The sequence below is a fragment of the Chelonoidis abingdonii genome, chromosome 24, assembly GCF_003597395.2.
Source record: "Chelonoidis abingdonii isolate Lonesome George chromosome 24, CheloAbing_2.0, whole genome shotgun sequence".
Taxonomy (NCBI): domain Eukaryota; kingdom Metazoa; phylum Chordata; order Testudines; family Testudinidae; genus Chelonoidis; species Chelonoidis abingdonii.
In genome coordinates, this window is record NC_133792.1 from 4557808 (window position 1) to 4583614 (window position 25807).

A 25807-nucleotide genomic window follows, 5' to 3' on the forward strand; every position below is an offset into this window, starting at 1 on the left:
ATTAAATCTGAAGTTATGACAACCTATGCTAAGGCCTCAATTTACTATATCATTCATTCAGGTTATTTAAATAAATAAAGTGATTCCCATCAATGAGCCCCCTCAATTAGAGGAATTAAATCGTGTTCTTTTTGAATTATAAACAGAATCATTTTTTCACTTGAGGTCAACTCAAACTATATGAGCATCTCACAATATCATGTCCTTCATAGTCATACGTTCTAGGGCCAGAGAGGACCATTGTGATCATCTAGCCTGACTTCCTGTAGAACACAGGCCAGAGACCTGCCCCAAGGTATTTCCTAGAGTAGAGCTTTTAGAAAAACATCCAGAAACAGATTGGTTGCTTTCACCCAGTTTACCAAGTGACTCAGATGGCTCTGTATCAGACACCTGACTGCTTCATTATTCATCACCTCCCAATTTTTCTGTCATCTGCAAAATTTATCAGCAATGATTTTATGTTTTTTTGGGTCACTGATAAAAATGTTGACTGGAGTAAATCCCTGAGGGACCCCACTAGACGCACACCTGTTTGATGATGATTCTGCATTGAGAGTTACAGTTTGAGACCTGTCCGTGTGGATGTTTCCAGAGTTATATTTCCTTAAGAAAGTGTGTTCTGTGTCAGAACAGACAGGGCATTGCCTCTGCCACAAGCTTGTGAGCGCAGAGTTGTGGGGAGGGGGAGGAGAAAGCGGAGAATCACCTTTTTCAGCATATGGGATTGTAGTGCATTTTCCATCTTCTCCCCGAAACTGCCACCCGTGGAAAGGGCACTCAATACAGTTACCCACCACACGGCCACCAGCAGCAAGGTTGGCACCCAGGTGTGGGCAGTAGGCATCGACTACATACACTTGTCCATCCAGAGCACGGAATACAGCAACCTGTTCCCCTGCACAGAAAGAGACAAAAACACATGGTTAGGCTGGTAACAGAGTGATCTCATTCTAAGAGTTTGGGCAATACGCCACCTGCTGTATCTCTTTGCATATTTTCAGAACTGTAAAGCATTGTTTGCAGGAGTTTATGCAAGAGGTGGAGCACACCAGGGCACCCAACTTGTGATATAAGCAAGGAGGTTTCTAGCCGAGCAGTTCCCGTTCCAGTTCTTTTGGATTCCCTCAGAGAAGGAAAGCAAGAGAATTACAAAGCAGTCAATGAAGCTGAACTAAGTGGTTTTCCTGTCAAGACAGTCCATAAGGGCTTTGAGAAAAGGCTGTCCTGTCAGCCCACTGGGGTCTACAATGGTTGGCATTTTTGGAGAATTGTATTACTGTCTTAGATCAGTCAACGTCTGAAGTGACACCAAGAAGTATCCCAGATGGTAAGACAGACTCCATACTTGGTACTATTGACCTACAGGAGCACATCTGCCCATTGCTACTCAGAGACTCAGCACTCACCTTTCTGTCCCCACGTCAAAAGGGTCATTTTCAGGATGTCATTAGGAGACCAGGACAACATTGCAGATGTTCAGTATAATCCTTTATTAACTTTTCTCCAATTTCATACTGCAGCTTACAGTGAACCTGCATAATATTAGGAGTGCTGAAGCCAACCATTTCTACAACTATTTAGAGTCTAAAAACTAATGCCTGATGTGAGGTATGTACAGGTGGCCCAAAATCAAGGGAAATCCCAGTTTGGCATAAGCCACAGAAGCAAGATATAGTAGCTATAATTTCTGAGAAACAGATTCTCCAGGCCATCATGACTTAAAAGCTGGTTTAAACTCATATATACATAGTCACAGAAAGTTCCTAAAGAAATGCAATTGTTTTGTTCAGTTTCAAAGGACTTTAATTATATGAAAATGAAAATTGATCAAGAAGGTATTTTCATTTTAAAAAGTTCCCAGAATTTTTAACTAACTCTAATCATGGCCTTTAAACATTTACCATGCTCATTTGCACGCAAGGAAGATGTTTGATTTATTGTAAACAAGATTTTGATCAAGTTGGGTTGGAATTGACCATGTAGGTTATAGAGTGGATGGACCTATACCAGGGGCGGCTCTAGCTTTTTTGCCACCCCAAGCATGGCAGGCAGGCTGCCTTCGGTGGCTTGCCTGCGGGAGGTCTCTGGTCCTGTGGATTCGGCAGCTTGCCTGCAGGAGGTCCGCCGGTCCCGCGGCTTCAGCGTACCCGCCGTCAAATTCCCACCGAAGCCATGGGACCAGCGGACCTCCTGCAGGCAAGCCGCCGAAGGCTGCCTGACTGCTGCCCTCGCAGAGACCGGCAGGGCGTCCCCCTGCGGCTTGCCACCCCAGGCACACGCTTGGAGCGCTGATGCCTTGAGCTGCCGCTGACCTGTACTGTGGTAATTGTCTTCCATGGGAATGGGAGATGGGGCAAGAAGCAAATGCAGGCTTGTTCCTCTAATAACTTTGTCCAGTCTAATTTTAAGATACTCAAATACATCTCACATTTAGGAAGATGTAATCTCAAGTACCCAGTCTTGGGTTTGTAAAAGTGAAGGGCTTTTTGTGGAAGGGAATGGGGGATGAGATGGGGGAAGGAGAGCCACATGGCAATAAAGTTTGATTAGGAAAAGGAAAGGTTATTTTAAGGAAAAAAGAAAACAATAGCTGGAGAGACATTCCCCCCACAATATGGCCATTGGCTTAGAGTGGAAGATGAATTAAATGGCGATGCAGGAGGTGGTGTGTGTGTGTGTGTGTGTGTGGGTGTGTGGGTGGGTGTGGGTGTGTGTGTGTGGAAAGAGAGTGGGGGCAATCATTTAAAGAAAGTTATGCAAGTCTGTCATCTGTTTAGGGATGCCGGCATGCAGGAAAGCATTCCACATTCTAAGTGACTGTCCCAGCATTGCTGGGGGAGTGGGCACACTCAGAGTCCTAATAGAAAAACCCCTGATTTCAGAATGGCGGCTTCCTTCCCATTCTCTACGGCAGTCATAGAAGAACACAGGTGGGATTATTCTGGGTATGCTGTTTAGCCACAAGATGGAACCAAACTGCAGCCAGAGGAAGCTGACGACTAAGCAGCTCTGTATGCGTGTAGTGTAGCGTGAGCACACCTTGGTTTGGCTCGATCTTTGCCAGACAGGAAAGGATGTAGGTTCCTGGCAAGCTATGGGCAGAAGGTATTTCTCCAGGATTATTGGTGAGTCCCATACTCCTCCCTCCCTGTCATGAGCAGAGGGCACATGCCCTTGATGGACAGTGGCTAGAGAAGAGGTCTCAGCCAGTTCCTCACGCAGTCTCTCCTCTTCCCGGCAGCATCATTCCAGGCTAAGCCGGCTGCATATTTATTTTTCAGGTACTGTGACAACATTTGCTAAGGAAATGCTATGTGGCATCATCCTGTATTTGTGGGCAGTCAAGATAGTGTCATCTCAGCCTCTTGGAGATGCCTCAGATATTGCAGAGGGGTTGATGACACCAGTGCTGAGCCTTGCAGAACTGTATGGGAGGACTCGTATGTGGCGCACAGTGAAACCAGATGGTGGAAAGCACCCACCAGCAAAAACACACGTCACACCTAGGCACACCCCCATCCTAATCAGCCTCTCAGTCACCACCTCTGTAAAATGAGAATATTACTTTTCTTCTAGAGATTTAGCACCTAGATAGCATTCATTTGTAGATCTGCGGAGCATCTTATAGAGCCGAGTGAGCATTGTTAGCCCACTCTGCAAACAGGCAGATTGAGATGGAAGTTGCATGACTTGCCCCACAGACACTGTGGATTAACCACAGGGTCGTGTTCCAATCTTAGTTCTGAGACAGGTTTGCTATGTAATCTTGGGCAAATCACTTAACCTTCTCATTCCTCAGGGAAACAGAAACGTACCCAAGTGCAGAATTACTTGTCGAACTTGTAGTGGTGAATTTCCAAGACCTAACTAAACAGGACAGTTTTTAGTCCTAGTCTATAGTGGAATTAGGCAGGGCCATCCTTAGCCATAGGCAGAACAGGCAGCCACCTAGGGCACCACTAGGTCTGGGGGCACTGTTCTGCTGGGAGCCCGGACAGGTGGAAAGCAGTGCAGCATGTAAGAGCAGGGCTGCTGGGTCCTAGAGAGACAAATGCAGCACAGTCTGAGGGAGGGGATTGGCTTCTGGGAAGAGGTGGGGGAAGGAACTCACCTTTGAGTGTGACTCTTTCCCCTGGCGTGAGGTGAGGCAGGCTCAGCGGCTCTGGCAGTATCCTTTGTTGTCCCTCATAACATCCATTCTTCTTCCCCCTGCCCCACGGAGCACCCCCCCCCCTTTCTCTGCCCCCCACGGAGCACCCTCTCTCCCCCATTCCCTCCGTCAAGGCTGGGTTGGGTGAGGTGCTGGAGGGGGAGGGGAGGCTAGCTGGCTGCTTGCTGAGGATTGAAAGTGAAAGCCAGGATTGGAAGGGTCGCACAAGACTGGGCTGGGGATAGCCAGATAGCGTGTGTGAAAAATCAGGACAAGGGGTTGGGGTAGGGTGAGCAGATGTCCACTTTTATAGGGACAGTCCCAATTTTGGGTCTTTTTCTATATATCTAGGCTCCTATCCCCCCACCCCCCTCCTGATTTTTCACACTTGCTGTCTGGTCACCCTAGGTGGGGGTAATTGGTGCCTATATAAGACAAAGCCCCAAATATCAGGACTGGCCCTATAAAATCAGACATCTGGATCTGGTCACCCTAGCTGGGAGCGCGTCTCTCCCCCGGCTGGCACTGATCCATCTCATCCGGGGGAGCTGCACTAGGGCAGGTGAGCTGCTGTGGCTCCATGGGTGCCCCGTCCCTGAGATCAGATGCTGTGCTAACTTCACCAGCTGTCCATTGGGCTGGCGGTGGTGCCCATTGGCGTGTGATCGGACCTGAGGGTTTGCTGCTGCTGTTGCCACTGCTGCACCCCAAGAGGTGGATTTGGGGTCCTGCAGTTTTTCCACCTATCTCCTCTCTACTGCAGCTGTTGGACCAGCAGGCTGGGGGGTGAGAGCCAAGCATGGAAAGCAGTACTGTGTTGCCATTTAGATTGTCATTTAACAAATTTGTTTGCCCAAAAATGCTTGCTAACAATCCTGAATTCAATTTCAATATATTTTTTAAAAAAAAATCAATATCTTAGCACAAAACAGAAAAATTAAGTTGTTGACAATTATTTGTGACAAGTTTGGTATGGGGAAAGGAGTGGGGCAGTTTTCATCAGAGAAACAAAAAATGTTGACTGACTTTCCTATAGCCCTGTTACTGCTAAATAGAGTCCCCTCCAACAACTGTAATATGCTCATCTCCTTACTAGCTGTAATAAGCAGGGAGTCGGCAACCTACGGCACATGCCAAAGGTGGCATGCCGAGCTGATTTTTTGATTGCAGCAGTGGCGGGCTGAGTGGCTCAGCCCGCCACTGCTCTGGGGTTCCGGCTGCTGCCCATTGCCACCTGGGGTCCTGCCGCCAGGCCCACTCAGCACCTAACCGCTGCCGCCTGGGACCCCCAAGGAACCCCAGGCTGGCAGCAGGCCTGAGCGGAGGCAGGTGGCTGAGACCCTGGCTGAGCCACTCAACTGCACTGTTGGCCTGGGTTCCATTCACTCAGCTGGCAGCGGGCCTGAGCGGACTAAATTCAATGAACCAGGTGGAAAAGCAAGAGCAACTAATGACAAAGTGCAAGAAACCTACAGCAGCTGGATCCCCCAACCTTTTTTCCATGAAATAGGCAGGCATACCATCGCAAGCGTAGCAAATAATGAAGGACCTGTGGTGGGCGGATGAGCATCTGCATGCGCAAAATTGCTGAAAATCAAGAGCGGCATTTCAGGTGGCAGCCGACACCTCTGGATGAATGCTGCTTGTCGGTGGCAAGCAGTGTCATCCAGAGGCGTTGGCGCTGAAATGGCCGCCTGAATTCAGCCAGCATTTTGGCAGATGCTTCGTCCTCCGGCCAGTACGCGGTGCACTCCGAGAGGCCCCTGGTGGGCGCCATGGCACATGCAGCGGGCACACGATTTGTCAGGACCCCTGACCTAGCGCAGCCTCCTGAAGCATTGTGGTGATCGCACTTTTGATTAAATGGACTTGAACTGAGTGGAACACCGTACAATGAGACATGTCATCTGTCAAGTGTTGCCACATGCAAAAAATCGATGATGGACTTGTACAGTTTATTCATACCTCTGACAGCAACTTGTTGACATATATCCTAATGTGTACATTGCCACTCGTATTCTACTGACAATTCCTGTAACAGTAGCATCAAGCGAGAACGGAGTTTCTCAAAAACTAAAGCTCATTAAAAACTATCTCCGCTCTACAAGGAGTCAGAAACACTGACTGGTCTTGCTATTCTTGCATCATGAAACAAGACATCACTTTGTCTTGTCATATACGATGACATTATTATTGATTTTGCAGCCAAAAAGCCACGAAAGATTGCTTTTTAAAAACAAATCTTGTTTCAATACCTCTTCATATGAAATTTCCATAAAATGTGACAAATTAAAAAAAAATTATTATGATTTGCAATCATTCTGTAAATCCAGAATTTTTTCTATAGTGGCTACTCTCTTTAGTGCTAGTCCCATCAGCACTACAGTGTGCTTTCATTAAGTTTAAACTGGTTTTAATAACATGGATGTGGCAATTTTTTCCCATACTGTAAGCTTATGTTTGTGTTGCTCAGAGCAAGACAGGCACAGGGGCACTAGTTTAATAATCCTGCCTAGGGCACCATAAATCCTAAGGACGGCCCTGGAATTAGGGATAGGGTTTATGAGTTCTGGCCTCCCCCATCTCTGCTTAATCCCTTGACTTTAGGGAATCTGCCTGTTTCAGTCACAGAGGATAAGATAGGTCTTTCACAGAAATATTTCATTGTGGTACAAATGTTTCTCTGGGCTAAGAAAATAGTGCATGTTGAACAGAATACAGAGACAGAAAGCAATAGATACAGGTAATATCTAACTAGCACTGGCAGATAGTTTAATTTTAAATTTAAGAAAAAGTGTCTTCCTGACAGACAGGAAAACCCTGTTTGCCTCCCTGGTTCCAACAGAGTCTTGGAGAAAAGGATATTCAATAAAATGTCCGGGGGCGCTGAAGGCAAAAAGTCTGTGTTATAAAAACACTTCTCTGCTTTTCCCTCTCTCCGTGGCTGTGTACAGACAGATGGCCTTCACGGGAGCAGGCGGAAGAGCTGACACAGTGGTTGGCCCCAGTCCTCATTTCAGACCATTAGAACCCTGCATGGCGATGGGGGGGGAGGGGGACGACAGTGACCCATTGGACACTGTCCTCTGGAAAGACCAGAAGCTTGCAGTGTTGGGGACAAGTCCCTGCAAGTGGGAAGAGGAAGAGACAGCCCGGAGAAGAGCTCTGGCAGCCTGAGACAGGCCACAGGAAAAGGTCCTTGGCTAATATTAGCAATGGCTGGAGAGCTCCCAATCCAAACGATAAAGATTTTACTTATTTCTTTTGCCCACAGAGGGCCATGGTTCTCAGCCCACATTCTCCTGTAACGAGCTGAAAGCTGCAGGGCTGGAACAAGCACTAGTCTGCTCCCATTTACGATGTGAGCTTGATGAACCTAGGGTTAGTCTGCAGTGTTTAAAGTCACTCCCCAAATCTAGACAGCGATGAAGACATTCTGCACTTTATTACTTTGACATTTACAGTATGAAAAGGGCATCGCCAGGGCAGGGACGGTGTCCCGGAGAGGTCAGCGAGAGGAGGAATAGGATGGGAAAGCTTGAGCAAATAGGCTAGAGTGTTACATAAACAAAGAGTTACAACGGAAGTTGCTCCCGATTTATGATACAAGAGGGAAATAAAATGCATATTAAACAGATCAGGCTGAAGCTCACTCAGATGCGCTCAGCAGAAGTAAAAGGAACAAACTTCTGGCCTGGGAGTTGAAGGTGTTTGTGAGGGAAATCCATGTAGCCCCTCAAGTTAGGAGTACCCAGTATAAAACCAGCCCCGCTCCAGTGCCAGACATTAAAATGATTGGTATTAACCTGGCAATCCAGAAATAGGTAAAGAGCAGTAGTTATCTACTGGCCTCTCAGCCTCTACTGACTCCAACGGAGACGGAGCAATCACAGTAATCTTAACTCTAAAGCTCTGCTGAAGTTAATACCACTGATCCAATATCGGGAAATCGGTTCCTTTCTAATGGTAGACAGAGAAACGAATCCACAAGGCCTGACAGACACCTACTCCACAGTGGGGATGTCTGTGGAAACAAAAGGAAGCATGTTTGGAGTGATGCCACTTACTACCTGGATGGGCAGAACAGTTGTAGTGAGACTTCGTCTGCTGATACTCACCTTCTATTCAACTTCCAACATTAGATGAGATTTTTCTGAAGCAACTCGCATAGAAAAATAACCATGAGTAAGTGACAATACTCTAAACCCATTAGGAGATATGGCTGTTCCATACACCTCGCTTCCCAGATGAAAAATATAGTCATCTGGGTTGAATCACCCCAAACAAGATCTGGGATTTTAAAGCAGTGGAAGAGTTTAGAATTGAACAACAAAGTTAACCTGGATTCCAAGAACAACTCTTCCTCAAGGACCCTGAAACCCCAATGCTAAGGATCGCTCTGTTGTGGTGGGATAAGAAGGCTTGGCAGAATTCAGTTTGTATTGATTAGAATTTTGACAGATAACAGCTATGTTGATTTTTTTTTAAAGGCAAATGGCACTAGGCTGCGTGTGGGGAGGGCGGAGTAGGGAAGGACCAAGAGAAGGAGCTTTCTACCCTGCTGCCGCTACCTTTCTTCCATGCCCACAAGAAATTCAAGTTTTGTCTCCTCTGGCAAACCAATGCCAGAAATGCTGCTGGAGACAAGTGATTGGAAAGCTGAGCAGTCAAGGGGGGCAGGAAGAACTGAGTACATCAGAGGCCTCTATTGTACTGTGACAAAGTTCCTCCTTTACCTTCGTGGGTCCTGCGCTTATTCACAGATTTGCTCACCTCAGTGATCTTCCCCTCTGGTGGAACCCACAGTCTGGGTCAACTCCTCCTGTGTCTGATCAGGAGTTGGGAGGTTTGGGGGGAACCTGGGCCCGCCCTCTACTCCGGTTCCAGCCCAGGGCCCTGTGGATCGCAGCTGTCTATAGTGCCTCCTGTAACAGCTGCATGACAGCTACAACTCCCTGGGCTACTTCCCCATGGCCTCCTCCAAACACCTTCTTTATCCTCACCACAGGACCTTCCTCCTGGTGTCTGATAATGCTTGATTGTCTGATAATTCCTCAATCCTCCAGCAGCACACAGCTCTCACTCTCAGTCTCAGCTCCTTGCGCCTCTTCCCAGCTCCTCTCACACACTCCTTCTCTCTCCTCCTCCCTGCCTGACTGGAGTGAGCTTTTTAAACCCAGGTGCCCTGATTAGCCTGCCTTGATTGGCTGCAGGTGTTTAATTCAATGTAGCTATCTCCACTGCCTTCTAAGAAAGATCTTAATTGGCCCCAGGTGCCTTGATTAACCTGGAGCAACTGCCATTTGGTTACCATGGTACTAGGGATTTGTTTAGCCTGGGGCTAACATACCGGTTCCTCAGTACTTTACTGTAGCCATCTTGTCTTGCCCCATCACAGTACACATCAAAAAAGCATCAGAGACATCTGTTGGAGGAAAGGTTAAGCCTTGAGACACAGTCCCCTTTCTGTGCACATGCTGTAACGACAGCTCTAAGACCTGACTCCTCTCCTTAGTTACCTTTGATTCACTGTGCAGGTGACAGTGTGTGATCGGGACACTGCAAACCGTGAGCCATTTATTAATATTTAACGTAGACAATCGTTATTTAGATACACAACTACGGAGCTCAGCAAAGCGTCACATCAGAAATGAAGTAGACAGAATGTCAGAGGGAGCATGGTATGAACAGGTCTGTTCACTATCCTGTGACACAGGAGCCCCACCTTGTGCTGTCACAATTGGGTAGTATACGAAGGCCTTGCATAACACCTGTAGAATCATCGAATCATAGGGTTAGAAAGGACTGCAAAGGTCTTCTACTCTATCCCCTGCCAAGAGGCAGGATTTGTTGTGACTAAACCATCCAAGACAGATGGCTCCAGTCTCCTTTTGAAAACCTCCAGTCAAGGAGCTTCCACAACCTCCCTATGCCTCTCTGCCATTGTCCTACTGTTCTTTTAGTTAGGAAGTTTTTCCTGAGACTTAATCCAATCCCCCTATGCTGTAGTTTGAACCCACTGTCTCTTGTCTTGTCCTCTGTGGCAAGAAAGAACAACTTTTCTCCATCTGTTTTATAGCAGTCTTTCAAGTATTTCAAGACTGCTATCATGTCCCCCTTTAATCTCTTCTTTTCCAAACTAAACATACCCAGTTCCTTCAACCTTTGATCACATGGCTTGTGTTCCATCCCTCTGATCATCTTTGTTGCTCACCTCTGGATCCTTTCCATTTCTCCACATCCTTTCTATACATTGGTGATCAAAACTGGACACAGTACCCCAGCTGAGACCTAACCAGTACCGAGTAGAGTGGTACTATCACCTCCCGTGACTTGCATGCTATGCCTCTGTTAATGCAACCTAAAACTGCATTAGCTGTTTTTGCAACGGTTGCTGACTCATGTTGAGGTTGTGATCCACCACAACTCCCAGATCCTTGTTGGCAGTGCTGCTGCCAAGTCAGTTATCCCCCATTTTGTGTGCATTTGGTTTTTCTTCCCTAAGTGCAGCACCTTACATTTGTCTTTGTTGAATTTCATTTTGTTGTCTATAACCCAGTTCTCCAATTTATCAAGATCCCTCTGAATTGTAGCTCTATCCTCCAAAGTGTTGGCAACCCCCTAGCTTTGAGTCATCTGCAAATCCGATCAGTATGCTCTCTAGTCCTACATCCAGGTCATCAATAAAGATGTTACACAACACTGGACCCAGAACAGATCCCTGTGGAACCCCACTGGAGACCGCCCTCCAGCCTGACATCATCCCATTAATAGTTACACTTTGTTTGCGGTTCTTTAACCAATTATATATCCCTTTCATCATACTTCAGCCAAGCCCGCATTTCTTCAGTTAACTTATCAGACTGTCATGTGGGACTGTGTCAAAAGCCTTGCTGAAATTCAACTATACTCTGTCCACCACGTTCCCCTTATCCACCAAACCAGTTACCCTGTCAAAGAAGGAAATCTAGCTGGTTTTGCAGGATTTGTTCTTGGTAAATCCATGCTGGCTGCTAGTGATCACCCCTTCATCCTCCAGGTGATTGCAAACTGAATGTTTTATATGTTGCTCTAGTAGCTTCCCAGGTATCGAAGTCAGGCTGTCTGGTCTATAGTTCCCTGGCTCCTTCCAGGGCCACCCAGAGGATCTGGGGGGCCTGGGGCAAGGTGGGGGAGCTGTGGTGCTTGTACTCACTCGCAGCAGTTCCAGTCTTTGGTGGCATTTCGGCGGCGGGGGGCCCCTTCAGTCACTCCACAGCTTCGGCAGCACTGAAGGGCCCTCCCACTGCTGAAATGCCCCAAATTGCCCCACTTGCGCCCCCTCCCCCCGGGCGGTCCTGGCTCCTCATTAAGTCTGTCTTAACAAGTCTGCTCCCAGCTCCACCTCCATCTCTTCCATTTACCCCTTGCCTTCTCCTTCCCTTCCTATGCCTGACCCAATATGCCATGCTGCTACCTAGGTGCCTGAGAGACCCTCCTGAGAGCATGCTAGGCCAAGTCAGAGAGGCAGCCACTTGGTGACCAGAGAGTGAGCATGGAACTAACTAGTCCCGGACTAGCCATTGCCAGTTCTCAGGTCCTCTCCTTTGGCAACATCACTTGTGAGTTCTCTGGTAGGTGCAGTACAAATACACAGTGCCAATGTCTTTAGCACCTGGTCTGCCAATTGCCCCCTATGGCTGCACAGCACAGGCCACCTAGCAACCCAGCCTTCCCCTGCCACTTTTCAGATGAGAGGGCCAGAAGTTGCAAACAACATGCAGGAAAAACAAGATTTGGACTCTACTGCTTACAAGACCAAGGCCCTGTTCCATTGGGCAAGTCGCACTGGTGACTTTTTTAATTACATCAGTGCAAACCCCTGATGTAGAGGCACTTTCCTGGCTTTAAGCCTCAGTGAAACTGGTTTCAGTGAAGTTTAAGCCAGTGACTCCCTGAGTTAAACAGGTTCATATCTTGCTGAAATGGCTTTAACTTAACTTTGCAGGGGTGGGGGGGCTGGTTTGTATAATTTTTGGTGGTGACCAGAACTGGTCTAAGTCCCCCCCCCCAACACACACACACACACCCCTGCCTAAGGCTTTGGGAAGGAGTTTAGGTGCAGAGTGTGGGCTCTGGGCTGGGGCAGGGGTGCAGGAGGGGTTGCGGGGGGCAAGGGTTTGGTGTGGGAGGGGTGAGAGATCGGGCTCGGAGGGAGTTTGGGTGCAGGGTGCGGGCTCTGGGCTAGGGGGCACGGGTGCAGGAGGTGTTGCGGGGGGGCAGGCTTTGGGAGGAAGTTTGGGTGCTGGGTGCTGGCTCTAGGCTGCGACAGGGGGTTGGGGTGCGAGTTCTGGGAGGGAGTTTGGGTGCAGAGTGTGGGCTGTGGGCTGGGGCAGGGGTGCAGGAGAAGGGGTTGCAGGGGGGAGGCTTTGGGAGGGAGTTTGGGTGCAGGGGGCAGGCTCTGGGCGGGGGTTGGGGTGTGAGTTCTAGGAGGGAGGTTGGGTGCAGGAGGGGTGAGAGGTCAGGCTCTGGGAAGGAGTTTGGGTGCACGGTGCAGGCTCTGGGCTGGCGGAGGGGTGCAGGAGGGGTTGCAGGTTCTGGGAGGGAGTTTGGGTGCAGGAGGGGTGAGAGGTCAGGCTCTGGAAGGGAGTTTGGGTGCAGGCTCGCAAGAACTGTTTACGCCAGTTTCCATCATGCCAACTGCTAGCCAAAGCAGCAGCCAGGACATTTCCTAGAAAGCTCTGGACTGGCACATTAGAAGCTGGATTTCTGACTTCTCTCTGATCAGGAACAGAGTTCTTGCTTATTGACACTATTATTGAGGTTATTTTCAGAATATTTATACACTGCTTTCATATTCTAGTTACTGGATGTGGCTATCATTGGTACCCTTACTATGTTAATGAAGATTAATCATTATGAACTACATAATTACATTATCGTGAATTACAGGATATTAAAATCATTGCAATCACCTACAAGCTGTCTTCCCCAACATCTCAGGTTAAAAACATTATGTCTCACTGTAGCTTTCTGGATGAAACTGTCAGCAATTTTATTCACATCTAGTTTCTTGGTATTGTCTTGATGCATGTTAAGGAGAGCTACGTTATTCAGTTGGGTCTGTCCCAGTGATTACTGGAGATCATTTGTAAATTTTCTGAAGCTGGAGAATGAGTTCAGGATGATACGGGCACAGTGAGAAGGATTCTTATACATTTGCAGTACTCTGGAAACATAGTGGTCCCAGGGTATTGCAAATCACTCCGAGATCTCTTCCTTGATGGTAACAGCTAATTTAGGAACTATCATTTTGTATGTATAGTTGTGATTGCATTTAACGCTGAATTTATCTGCCACTGTCAAAACAACTAGGAGTCCTTGTGGCACCTTAGAGACTAACACATTTACTTGGGCATAAGCTTTTATGGGCTAGAACCCACTTCATCAGATGCATGGAGTGAAAAATACAGGAGCAGGTATATATACAAAGGACATGAAAAGATGGGAGTTATCTTACCAACTGGAGGGTCAGTCTAACGAGACAATTGAATTCAGAGTAGAATACCATGGGAGGAAAAATCACTTTTGTAGTGGTAATGAGGGTGCCCCATTTCAAACAGTTGATAAGAAGATGTGAGTAACCATAGGGGGAAATTAGTTTTTGTAGTGACCCAGCCACTCGCAGTCTTTATTCAGGCCTAATTTGATGATGTCCAGTTTGGAAATTAATTCCAGTTTTGCAGTTTCACGTTGGAGTCTGTTTTTGAAGTTTTTTTTGTTGAAGAATTGCCCCTTTTAAGTCTATTAGTGAGTGACCAGGGAGTCTGAAGTGTTTTACTGATTTTTGAACGTAATTTCCCAGTGTCAGATTTGTGTCCATTTATTCTTTTCCATAGAGACTGGGTGGTTTGGCCACTGTACATGGCAGAGAGGTATTGCTGGCACATGATGGCATATAGCACATGGGTAGATATGCAGGTGAATGAGCCCCCTGATGGTATGGCTGATGTGGTTAGGCCTATGATGGTGTCCAGTGACTAGATATGCGGACAGAGTTGGCACCGGGGTTTGTTACAGGGTTTGATTCCTGGGTTAGTGTTTCTGTGGTGTGGTGTGTAGTTGCTGGTGAGTATTTGCTTCAGGTTGGGGGTGCTGTCTGTAAGTGAGGACAGGCCTATCCCCCGAGGTCTGTGAGAGTGAGGGACTGTCCTTCAGGGTAGGTTGTAGATCCTTGATGTACTGGAGAGGTTTTAGTTGGGGGCTGAAGGTGTTGCCCAGTCACCTAGTTTTCTGAGATGCCTTTGTAACTCTTTGCAGTCTGCTTTGGACTTAACTATCTCGAGCAGCTTTGTATCATCTGCAAATTTTGCCTCCTCACTGTTTGCCCCTTTTTTCAGATCATTTCTGAATATGTTGAATGGGACGGGGCCCAGTACAGACCCCTCGGGGACACCATTTACCTCTCTCCATTCTGATAATGGACCATTTATTCCTGCCCTTTGTTTCCTATCTTTTAACTGGGGTGCCTGGGAATGCTTTCAGGATCATCTAAGGATCTTTAATTTAATGACAAGCCTGCCTCTGTTTATAACCAACTCCTTGCCCCAAGGGCAGAACTTGTCAGCAGCACAGAACTCAAAACATTCCACACTCATGCTCTGGCTCCTAGGTGCTGAGCACCCACTTGTTTTCTCCGTGGGTGCTTGAGCTCCGGAGCGCCCACAAGTCGGCACCTGCACAAATCGGCCCTGTGGGATTTCCCTACCCAGCTGTCAGCGCAGCTCTGAGACTGAAGCAAACCCTGCAAGCCTGCTGGAGCTGGGCTGTGAAATACAGGCATGGGGAGGGCCTTGCCTAGAGCACACAGGTGCTCCTAGGCTGCTGGCTGTGGCCAGGTGATTCCAGTGAAACCCTTCCCTGGCAATAGCACCATGGCAGAGGATTATCTGGTTTCCTTAGCACCAGCAGAGGCAACTCGCTGTTATGGTTGTTTTCTTCAATCCACCAAGAGCAAAACAGGTTTCAGGTTCATGAACACAAGGCACCTAGCCGGAAATATACAGGAAGATCTCCAAGAGCCCCATGAGTGACATTCCACTTCCTAACAGAGAAAAAAGGGGGGGGCAGCTGCCTCTGTGGCTGGGACAGTCCCTACATTAAAGGTGCACTGCACAGAGCCAGAGTGTCAGCTCTTTTCAGTTACGCACAACAGATTCTCACACCACTATGGTTACAATCGACCTTTATCGCTACAATGCCTGGAGTCTGATTATCCATATCTGGAGAGAGGGAGTCACCAAGTTGCACTGGATTCGTTTCTCAGACTTTAAAAAGTTGAGACACAGCCCAAGGCATGGCTGAACTTTCCGCAGCCAACAGAGCAAGAGAGACAGTGCTTGGGGGAGCCTTCAGCCCAAGCCTCTTCGGATGCCTACCAAGCTCTCCAAGAGACCCATTTTTCTGGTGCAGGGATACAGTTCACAGAATGACATGAGAGAATGCCAGGCCCCATTTATTCAGTCTGTCTTAGGCTATTAAGGCCCTACACAGACAGGTTCCAAAAGGTGCCCGGTTCCGTGCTTCATCCCAGCAGTAGCAATGAGGGAGAACCGGAGTCTCCACTGCTCTTCCCTGTGTGTAGTTTGCATTCTGAGTTGTCAGGATTTCGCACTACAGATGATTTCAGGCAATGGAGTGTCAGCCCATGACAGCCCGAGGGCTGCTGTGGAGTATCTGCTCACTGCGGTATCACTGCATGTCCACTCAGTGATGATAACAGGAATGGCCGATCCAGCATCTTTCTCCACCCCAGAGCAGTGACAGTCACTGCCAGGGGTTTTATACTGAGACCTCTTCCTTCATTTGGGAGGGCACCGTATTAACCAAATCACTGTAACCATTTCTCCAGTTTCAGGTTTGTTTCTTTTGATTTCTAAAGAGAGACAGAAAGAACCTAACCAACAGCCAGGGTGCCTGTTGGTAGCACTGGTTCCTGCCTAGGGATGTAGGTGATTGACTAAGCGTGGCATTTCATGCCATTGAGGATGCCTAAATAAATGCTATATTTAGACTCTAGCGTGATTGAAAGTGTGCCAAGACCAAGTGTGGCACTAAGACAAACAGCTGCCCTGAAAGAGGTGTCTACACCCTGGGCACTGCCGAGGCATTCAGAAAGTACATAGCTCAGCTGGCTCAGGCTCAAGGAGAAGCAGACATTGGACATAATGCAGGTGACCTGCTTGGAAGTAAGCCTAGAACTGTGACCAAGGTGGAGCAAGAGGGTTCGCAAGGGGAGAACTCCAACCCAACTACTGCTCAGGAAGCAGAGACAAGCAGTGACCATTGCATGTTAGAAAGTTCATAGGAAGTAGAGTAACACACTGTTACAGGGAAGCAGTGTTGAGTCTGAAGCTTTCTAGCTGTGGAGAAGCCACACAGAGTTCCAAGACACTGTGGAAGTTTAGTCCCCCAATAATGCAATTAGAGATGTAAAACCTCCTCGTAAATAGCTCTGGCCACCAACAGATTGTTGGTTTTGTTTTTTTAAAAAAAAAAAACGTCAGTGAGATCTATGGATTTGTTGGAGTCCATCAGTGGCAAGGCTGCAGGAGGGAAAGTGATCACTTGCGCAGCTGGCAGGTAAGAATAGCTCTTAGGAGCTGAATGGAGACACTGCTACATATGTTATGAAAATGGGAAATAGGGAAGCGCAGTGAAAACCATCACAAGTGAGCAACAGACCTCAATGTGAGACAGCTGTTGTCCACGCCCAAGCATGTTAACGGCAGGATGTGACTTATAGCACTGACTGACATGGCATGTTACACGCAAGGACGTTACTTATTTAAATCCAGATGCTGGAAGTTTTGTCTTGCCTCCAAAATCCCATACAAGTGGAGTTTTTCCACAGCACACACCACCTTCATCACACGCTCTGCCCAGCCTTCTCAGCCAGGTATTAACTGTAGCAACAGCAATGCTGGATTACTGAGGCTTGTTTGCGCCAATACCCTGTCGGTGTTAATTCCAGGGTTTTACAGAGGGTATGTTGTTCCCAAATTTAGCTTGTAGCAAAGTTAAAGAGCCACACAGGAAGAGATTTTGTGCTTGGAGTTGTGTCTGAATTCCTGTCTAGGTGGAGAGGAATCCCAGCAGACAGATCGCTAACACGATAGCACCAGTGTGCAAGGGGGAGCAGCTCGCATGCTGGACCCACTGTGAACATGACCTAGGGGCAGACAGTGACCCAATGCCCCGCTGCCCATTTGTGCCGGAGAGCAAGAGGGACATTTGGTGATAGTCAGAACCCAGCTGGCTCTTTATGAGCCTGTTTCTATCAAGCCCCTGCTGTGGAGGTAAGAGGAGCGCAGTTGACTTGCTCTGGTGCAGCCCCTCCCAGGGCCGGCTTTAGGAAGTACGGGGCCCAATTCGAACATTTTCGGTGGGGCCCTGGCAGGGATGACTGAAAAAAAAAAAAAAGTGTAAAAAATAAGCCTTTCATTTCTTCCACGTATTCTTTACTTTCCATAACTATATAAATAATACTATTATATATTATGTACATTGCATCATACATGCTGTTGATTGGTTATTAATGACCGCCATTTCACATGTGTGGGTCCCCGCCACTCCCTGCGGGTGTGCACATGTGTGGGTCCCAGTTGCTCCCTGCCCCCCTCATTGAATCAGGTGTGCAGGGTTACTGCCCTGGGAACTGCAGGGCAGCAGTTGACATGAGGCTGGTTGGAGGCAGGGCAGAGGCTGACTGGAGGTAGGGTCTGGCTGCAGGCAGAGCATGGGGTGCGGGGCTGGCTGGAGACAGGGGGGTGTGGGACGGGCTGGCTTCAGGCAGGGCCGCAGGGAGATGCAGCAGGGGTTGGGAGGGCTGGAGACAGAGGAGTGAAACTGGCTGGCTTCAGGCAGGAGGGTGCAGCAGGGGTTGGCTGGAGACAGGGCAGGGGATGCGGGGCTGGGTGTGGGCAAAGCGGGCAGGGCAGGGTGTGCAGGGCTGGTGCGGGCAGGGGGCTGGTTGGCTTTGGGCAGGGCCACAGGGGTGTGTGGCAGGGGTTGGCTGGAGACATGGCAGGGGGGTTGGCAGGGGCATGGGGTGCAGAGCTGGCTGCAGGCAGAGGGGGCAGGGTTGGTGCGGACAGGGCAGGGGTTGGAGCAGAGGCAGCTGGAGCCCTGGCCCTTTAAATAGCCCCCAGAGCCCCCCGCTATCCCAGGGCTCTGGGGGCTATTTAAAGGGCCCAGAGCTCCAGCCGGGACAGTGGGGCTGCAGGGTAGGGCTTGCCGTGCTCCGGTTGGAGCTCCAGCCGGGAGAGCAGGGCCCTGGGGCGCGCTCCAGCCAGAGCTCCAGCCGGGGCTGCGGGGCAGCCACGCTCCTGCCGGCGCTTTGGTCAGGGGAGCGGGGCCATGGAAGACCCTGGAGCAGACCTCAGCCAGGGTAAGTGAAAAAAATTAAAAATGGGCCTAAGGAGCAGGGTCCAATTCCCAGGAATCGGCTGAATCGGCCTAAAGCTGGCCCTGGCCCCTACCACCATGCAGGGCCAAGTACTGAAACCATCTTTCTAGTCTTGTTGAGTGGATGTTGTTTACTCACAATCTTGCATTTTTTATTAGCTGCCTTAGGGCTCTTCTACACTGCCCTGCAGTTCAGATGAAGGTGGTGCGAATGGCAGTGCACACCGACGTGCTGTGCTGTAACTCCCCCGTGCGGACTCGGCGGCCATGAACTAAACGGCCCCCAGTCTGCCTTAACATTGTCCTCTTCAAATGGGGCTATATCAGTACAACCTGGGAAGCTTTTAGTTTGCATCTGCAGCATCCACATGGGGAAGTTACAGTGCGGCACTTTGGTGCACACTGCTACTCACATGCCTGTACAGCAGAACCCCGTTTATCTGATTGAACTGGGACCAGAACCAGATCAGAGCATCAAAAATTCATATAATCCAGAAAATGGGAACGTGCGATGCTGCAACACCAACTAGTGGCCACTGGAGAGATCACCCACTTCTGGACCTGTAGTTCAGCTAACATGGAGAGCAGGATACTGAGGGTTAGATAAATGGGGTTCTACTGTTCTCCAACTTGCAGGGCAGTGTAGACATAGCCTTAGAGTCCAAAGTACTGGTTTCACTTCCTTATTATAGAAGTAATTCACACTCATGGCATTAAGTTGCTAAAGGAGGCCCTGCTTTTGTGCAATAAGTTAGATGTCTCTGGATTCCTTGAAATGTAAAATTCCAGATGCACCTAGTCCTTAATTTGGTAATTGATCAGCTGGCTCAACTTCCTCTGTGTTCCTGGGTTCTTTCCCTTTGTGTATCTATCAGGTTCCAGACACCCTTAAGGGAGAACAGGGGGTCTGAACTTCAAAAATTAAGCAGTTGAATCAACTGGCTGTATACCATGTTACTGTGCATATGTCAAATAATGTCTTTAAAAGGGTGTAATGTTCTGAACTTAATGGTCAGTAGGAGAATTGTGTACAGATTGTGTAGTTATGTATCTATAACCAGGTCTATGCTACAGATCTAGATCAGTATAACCAGCCACACCCCTATACTAACCCCTCTCCCCCCCCCCCCATGTAGACAGCACTATGTTGGCAGGAAAGCTTCTCCCATCAGCATAACTCCTGCCTCTTGGAGAGGTGGATTAACCACGCCAGTGGGAGAAGCTCTCCCATTGGTGCAGTGTCTTCACTAAAGCTGCACTGCTGTGGCACTGTACATAAAGACAAGCCTTATGTGAACAACATTGTAATTGTAACCAGGATGCAACTACACCATCATCTCATAGCAGTGTGGGGAAACTATCGGGCAGGGAGGGGTATGTCCCAGGCTAGTTGTTCACACAAAACCAATTCCAAGCACCAACCATTGTACAACCCAGTGAAAGACAAGGGTGGACCGCTAAAGTCAATGGAGATACAAAACTGAAAAGAAAAGCCAGTCTTGGAAAGCTAAGGAAGATGGGTGTGATATTCCGCTCTGGTGTTATCCGGACCAGTGATCTGCTCGGTCACTCCGATCCTTGGCTCTGGGAGCCAGCCTCACCCTGCTCTGCTGTGAGAACCCCCACTCCTGGGCTGTTCACGCACAGCCATTGGCATGTAAGCTGCTCCTTGGATAGTGCAACCGAATGACACTAGCCAGTATCTCCGGTCCCAGACACAACCCTAGGAACCTCTGTCTTGCAGTGTCCAGTTATGCCCACTGGACGCTACAAGCTTAGATGAGTTCATCAATTTAACAATGAAAATGATATGCACCAGGCTTGTTATCCCAAGAGGAGTCTCTGACACTCTTCAGACCAAACACACTGCTCCAGGTAGAAAAAACAAACAGATTTATTAACTATAAGATAGATTTTAAGTGGTTATAAGCCAAAGCACAAGAAGTCAGATTTGGTCAAATGAAATAAAAGCAAAACACATTCTAATGTTAACACTTTCAGTGCCCTTACAAACTTAGGTGCTTCTCACTATAGGTTAACTGGTTGCCATTCAGCCAGGCTCTTCCCTTTGATCAGTGTTTCAGTCACTGGGTGGTGATGTCTGTAGATGGAGGAGGAAGAGCATGGCAAATGTCTCTCCTCATCACGTTCCACCTTCCCCCCCCCAGCCTTGCCCCCTACCTTCAGGGCCAGGCAAGCACTACCTCACCATCGCCCCCAACTGACCAAGGGAAGGGGGGTGACCCACCCGAGAGCCCAGCAGATCCTTTTGTTGCTGCCTAGTACGGTGTCCTTTAATCCTGTGAGGCTGGGCTGGGTTTGTCCCATACATGTCCTGATGAGGTGTGAACTGCCCCTCTGCTCTTGGAGAGTTTTTGCCTGGTTTTATTTTAAGCCATGCGGACACATTTTCAGCCTCATAACTACATACATGAAATTACAACCTATACCATCACTACAACAACAACTACCACAACATCACCACAACAATGCTCAGTGTGCCATGAGCCCCCCCGAAGACACCCAACACGACAAATCCCACACTGGACACCACACAATCACTCTACAAGGATGAACACAGGGGTGCAGAGTGCTCCCACGAGGCTCAGAACTTCACAGAGGGAACCTCCCCTGTGACAGAGCTTCTTCTCCACCTCGGTGGGTCCTGGGCTTCTCTTTAGTGGCGGACTGGGGTATTCCTCTTTCCCTCAGTCTCCCCCACACCCCAGGCTTGCTATCCACATCCTGCCACAGCAGGGTTCCTCCTGGCCTCCTTGAAGGGGGGACGGGAAGGGGAGCCTCTCAGTCTCTAGTAGCTCCCGTGGGCATGGTGGCCACAGACCAGACACCCGGTTCAGTCTCTCCTCTCTGGTGGGGTCTCTTCCCTCAGACCCCCGGGCCCAGAGGGCCATGTGCTCCGCTGGGCTGGGATTCTCCCACCCTTTGTCTCTGTACCTGTGGGGGTTCTTTCCTGGTGCTTGTCTGCATCATGGCTTCGGTGCCTGAGGTGCAGTAACAGACAGGAGTCCAGTGTGCTCCCTCTGGCAGCAGCTGCCACCACCAGGCAGAGACAGGTTCTTTCTGCCCCTGCTGATGTCCCAAAGCAGCCCCATGTAAAGGGCGCTGTAGGTCCACGGAAAAGTAGTCCCAACATCAGATACAAAGGTGAGAGACTCGCTTCCCAGCTCACAGACCTCTGACCGAGGGGAGACAAACTCACTGGACAGGGGCAGGCACCATCCTCTCTAGGCCCCCACACCCTCCCTACACTGCTAGCACCACCTCCAGTCTGCCCCCTAAGGATGCTTCGACACCTCCCACCCAAGAGGCCCTGTCTTTGCCAGGCCCAGGCTAAGAGAGACACTGGGCCACCCAGGTTAAATGAAAGGAAAGCTGCACAAGGATAACCTGCCATTCTGACAGCCCCACAACCCACTTCTCCCCCTCTTCTGCGGCTGCCCCACCTTCTGACCGTCTAGCAGGACTGCATCCGCACCAGCTGGGGGCTGCGAGGTGGCCCAGCTGGAGGGCAGCGGAGTTGGGCAGAATGCCACTTGTGGAATGAGATAAAACCAGTGGCTGTTTTACAGAGGCAAATGTTCACCCCCAATGGGTGTCAGTGGAATGCTATTAGTCAAGGTTTCTGCTTCCTGGGGAATTCCAAGCATTTCATGATAGAGCTCTGGCGTGGCGGGGCTGAGATGGGGGAGAGGCAGGGATGTAAGAGTTCCTCTGGCAATTACATTTGGCTTTCAGGAGATAAGAGTCCTGCAATTTGTACATTGTCACTCATGTGCTGCAGGCAGCACGTGGAAAGCACTGGTGGGCAGTGACTGACTGTGCTCTGAAAGCCCCATAAACCATTCAACTCACAAGGGGGTTGAGGAAGATCCCTGCCAGACTAGAGTGCAATATGTCCTTGTTCCCAGTCATGCATTTCAAGCTCCGATCACCTCTTGCCCTCAGCCTTCTTCTCCGGGCCTCCCACAACCCTCCTCTCCACTCTAACAATCTTATTTCCCTTACCAAATATAGAGCTTTTCCTTAGTTCCTCAGTTTTTGCTTTCTTTAAATCCAGCACCTTTGTACTGCTGCATTTTAGATCCCTTATTACTTGTATTACCATAGCACCTATGTGCCATGGACCAGGACCCACTGCGCTAGGTGCTGTATATAGATATCTAGTTGTCACTTGTTTCCCCCTCATTTTTCTTGTTATGCTCTTAATCACACTGATTCCTCCATAGCAATAAGATTCAGGTTTTTCTTATCAGAGGAGGGTCTATTTTCTGGGCATAGAGAGCAGCCCCCCACATAGCTTGAAGAGCATTTGGTTGTTTGTTACCTGCCAGATCCAGCTAATTAAGATCAATGTGATTATAACATTCTGAAATTTACTACATCCTGAGTTGGTCCAGTTTTTAATTCTCCTTCATCTCCAGTCTGAGTCTCTATCTGGTGACCAGTTTTTATATTTTTAAGTCTAGCTGTCCTTATGCACAGAAGCTTGTTGCTGCTCTCCACGGCCATGCATTTGACACAGCACCGCCTGTATTATATGTTAGGCCCCTCTGTTCAGGCATTCCAGTTCCAAGAGTCAATCCCACCAGTTTGTTTTAGGCCATGCCTGGTAGATGGTGCTCATCATCTTGCTGGCCTCTGTTCTTCCAAGTTTCCTCTTTCTTTTTACACAGTCCTGTTAGTTCTGTTCCCACTTCCTTTACTGCAAATAAAGGGCAGGTCTGCATTATCCAAGCAAACCTAACACTTGCCTTTTTACTTCAATGAGACTCTCACAGGTTCCAGCCTAGGAAGCCAATACCTCTTTGGCCAAAGGAGAGTCCAGTGACAGCGAGAACCCATTTGGATTTCAATGCTCCAGGCAGTCAAAGCCCACCTCTGCACCACTGGTATCAATCTTTTCTTCACTTGCACTGGGCAGTGGAAGAACTGAGATCTCCTGTCTCCCTGTTTTGAGGAATTCAAGCTCTCAAACCTTCCTTCAGTGGCTATCTAGTTTCTTAGATTGCACTCATCAATGGGCATCTGAGCACCTGACAAAAACCAAGGGTCTCTTTCCTCCCAGCCCCAGTGACAGTCTTAGCGGAAGGCGGTTGGTTTTGGTGCTGATAGTGGCCAGGCTGTTTCTGCCTTTTGCTTGGAAGGTGGCAAAGTTCATGACTATCCTGATCTCATCAGAGTTCCAGGTTTGTGGGCCAGTTGCCAAGCAAGCTCCAACTCTTGTGCACATAAGTCTCTCTCTTGAGGTTGGCAATTTCACTGATCCAGTGTTAACATAACAGCTGTGGGAAGTCAGGAACAGATCAAGTGATTTGGGCCAAACCCATGGAGGATGCGGAAGAGCACCAAAATCTCTGGTGACCCACTAGTCAATGGGGAACAGCTGAGAGGAGCAACAGGCAGGCTGCTGCTAAGCACTTTGGGGGCTGTGTTATGACCCAGCTGTCAACATTAAGGTTGGTGGTTTTCCTCTGTCTTTTATTTCCACTTACGCTAGCCCCTGGGAGACTCAGAAAAAGGTCAGGCTGGCAGCACCCTTACGATTCTAGGGAGTATCCTGTCAGAAAGAGCATCATAGCTGTGCACTCCAGAAAAAGCAGCAGGGTAATGCAAAGAACGGAGTGTGTAGTCAAGGCCGTGCAGGGCAGATCTCCAGCGTCTGAGGGATGTGCCAGAGAACACCGGAACTTGACTGGGCAAGCGTTTTCAGGCTGGTGTTTATCCCATCCCACGTCAGGCTGGGTTGCACTGTTGCTATGGCAGCATTCAACCGAAAAGCACAGGCTCTACCACAACACAGTTAAAGCAGGAGCATTCAGAGGTCTCCTTTTCCCACTAGTCTCCTAGTAGTTCAGTTAACAGGATTGTTGTCAGTTTCTATGTATTCTGAAACCAGGTCACACTAATGACTCCTAGAAACTAAGACATACCTCATCAAAGATCAGAGCTCGCTAGGCAGCCACATCCTGCCCCTCTTTATACCTACGGCGCCACAGTGACATCAGCGAGTTAACTGGATCAGAGTGCAGAATCTGGTCCATAGTATCAGGAGCCAGATCTTTTCAGGAAAGTTTTATTGTGCAGCCATCAGCGACAGCAAATGCAATGCCAAGTTTACATACCTGCTTTTCCCCTTTCTGTTTAATCAGGGACTATGATTAGGAGTTTAAGCAGCACAGCTCATGACAGCACAGATGAGTACTTCAAGTTTGACTCCAAGTATATGGACCAACAGTAACTGATAGAATAAGTACAGGCCCAAGGTCAGGTGATCAGAATATTAGACCCTGAGCCATTAGGGAGCAGCATGAGGATTATCCCAGGTGATACACACATACAAATCCTCCCCCCGCCCCCCGGAAGGCAGAGAGAGAGAGAGAGAGAGAGAGTGTCCCCCATACTCCTATAGGGCAGTCCTTCAGGTAGCTCATTTCTATGCCACATAATCGGTGACTAGCATGGTTCTGGGATGGCGGCAGTAGGAAGAAACAGGAAGGCTTCAAACAGTACAATATGCTAGGAACAAAACCCACTGGATGTAGCAGTAGACAAAACCCAAATGATCGCTATAGGAACCCAAAGTACGGTTGTAAGAGACAAGCAGGACTGTAAGCAGCAGATTTCCTAGGCCTAGGGGCATGGGCAACAGTTACAATCAGCAGTCAGTCAATAAATCCATATTGGTTGACATGCCCTTTGGTTAGTTCTGGTGCCATGCTGCCCTAGCCAGTCAATCATGTATAGGGACTGGAAGGATCCATGTAACTACACAGAGCGGTTAACTGAACTGTTACTCTGGCACATATTTTAGAGCTGCTTCCAGGGCAGAAACATCAGCTTAGAGCAGGGGGTCCCCAACACAGTGCCCGTGGGCACCATGTGCATGCATCTAAGTGTGCCCATTTACTGGCTGGTGGATGAGCATCCTCTGAAATGCCGCCAACAAGTTGCATCACCCAGAGGCATCGCTGCCGAAATGCTGCCAATGTTCGGTGGTATTTCAGCGGCGATGCCTCTGGATGATGCTACTTGTTGACGGCATTTTGGCGGCGACACTTATTAACGTTGCCGCTTGTTGGCGGAATTTCAGTGGATGCTCGTCTGCCGCCATGATCCTCCATGGTTCATTGTCTGGCGCCCGCCAGACAGAAAAGGTTGGGGACCATTGGCCTAGAGTGCCAAAGACAG

General features: G+C 48.8%; 1 protein-coding gene across 1 annotated transcript in view; it reads right to left on the reverse strand.

Annotated features, from left to right (window-relative positions):
• LOC116820424 (cholesterol 7-desaturase nvd-like) overlaps positions 1 to 25807 on the reverse strand; it is a 77160-nt gene that overhangs the window by 15405 nt on the left and 35948 nt on the right. Inside the window, exon 4 of the mRNA XM_075060689.1 lies at positions 710 to 898. Coding sequence (XP_074916790.1) covers positions 710 to 898 — 189 coding nt within the window. The remainder of the gene's footprint in view (positions 1 to 709; positions 899 to 25807) is intronic.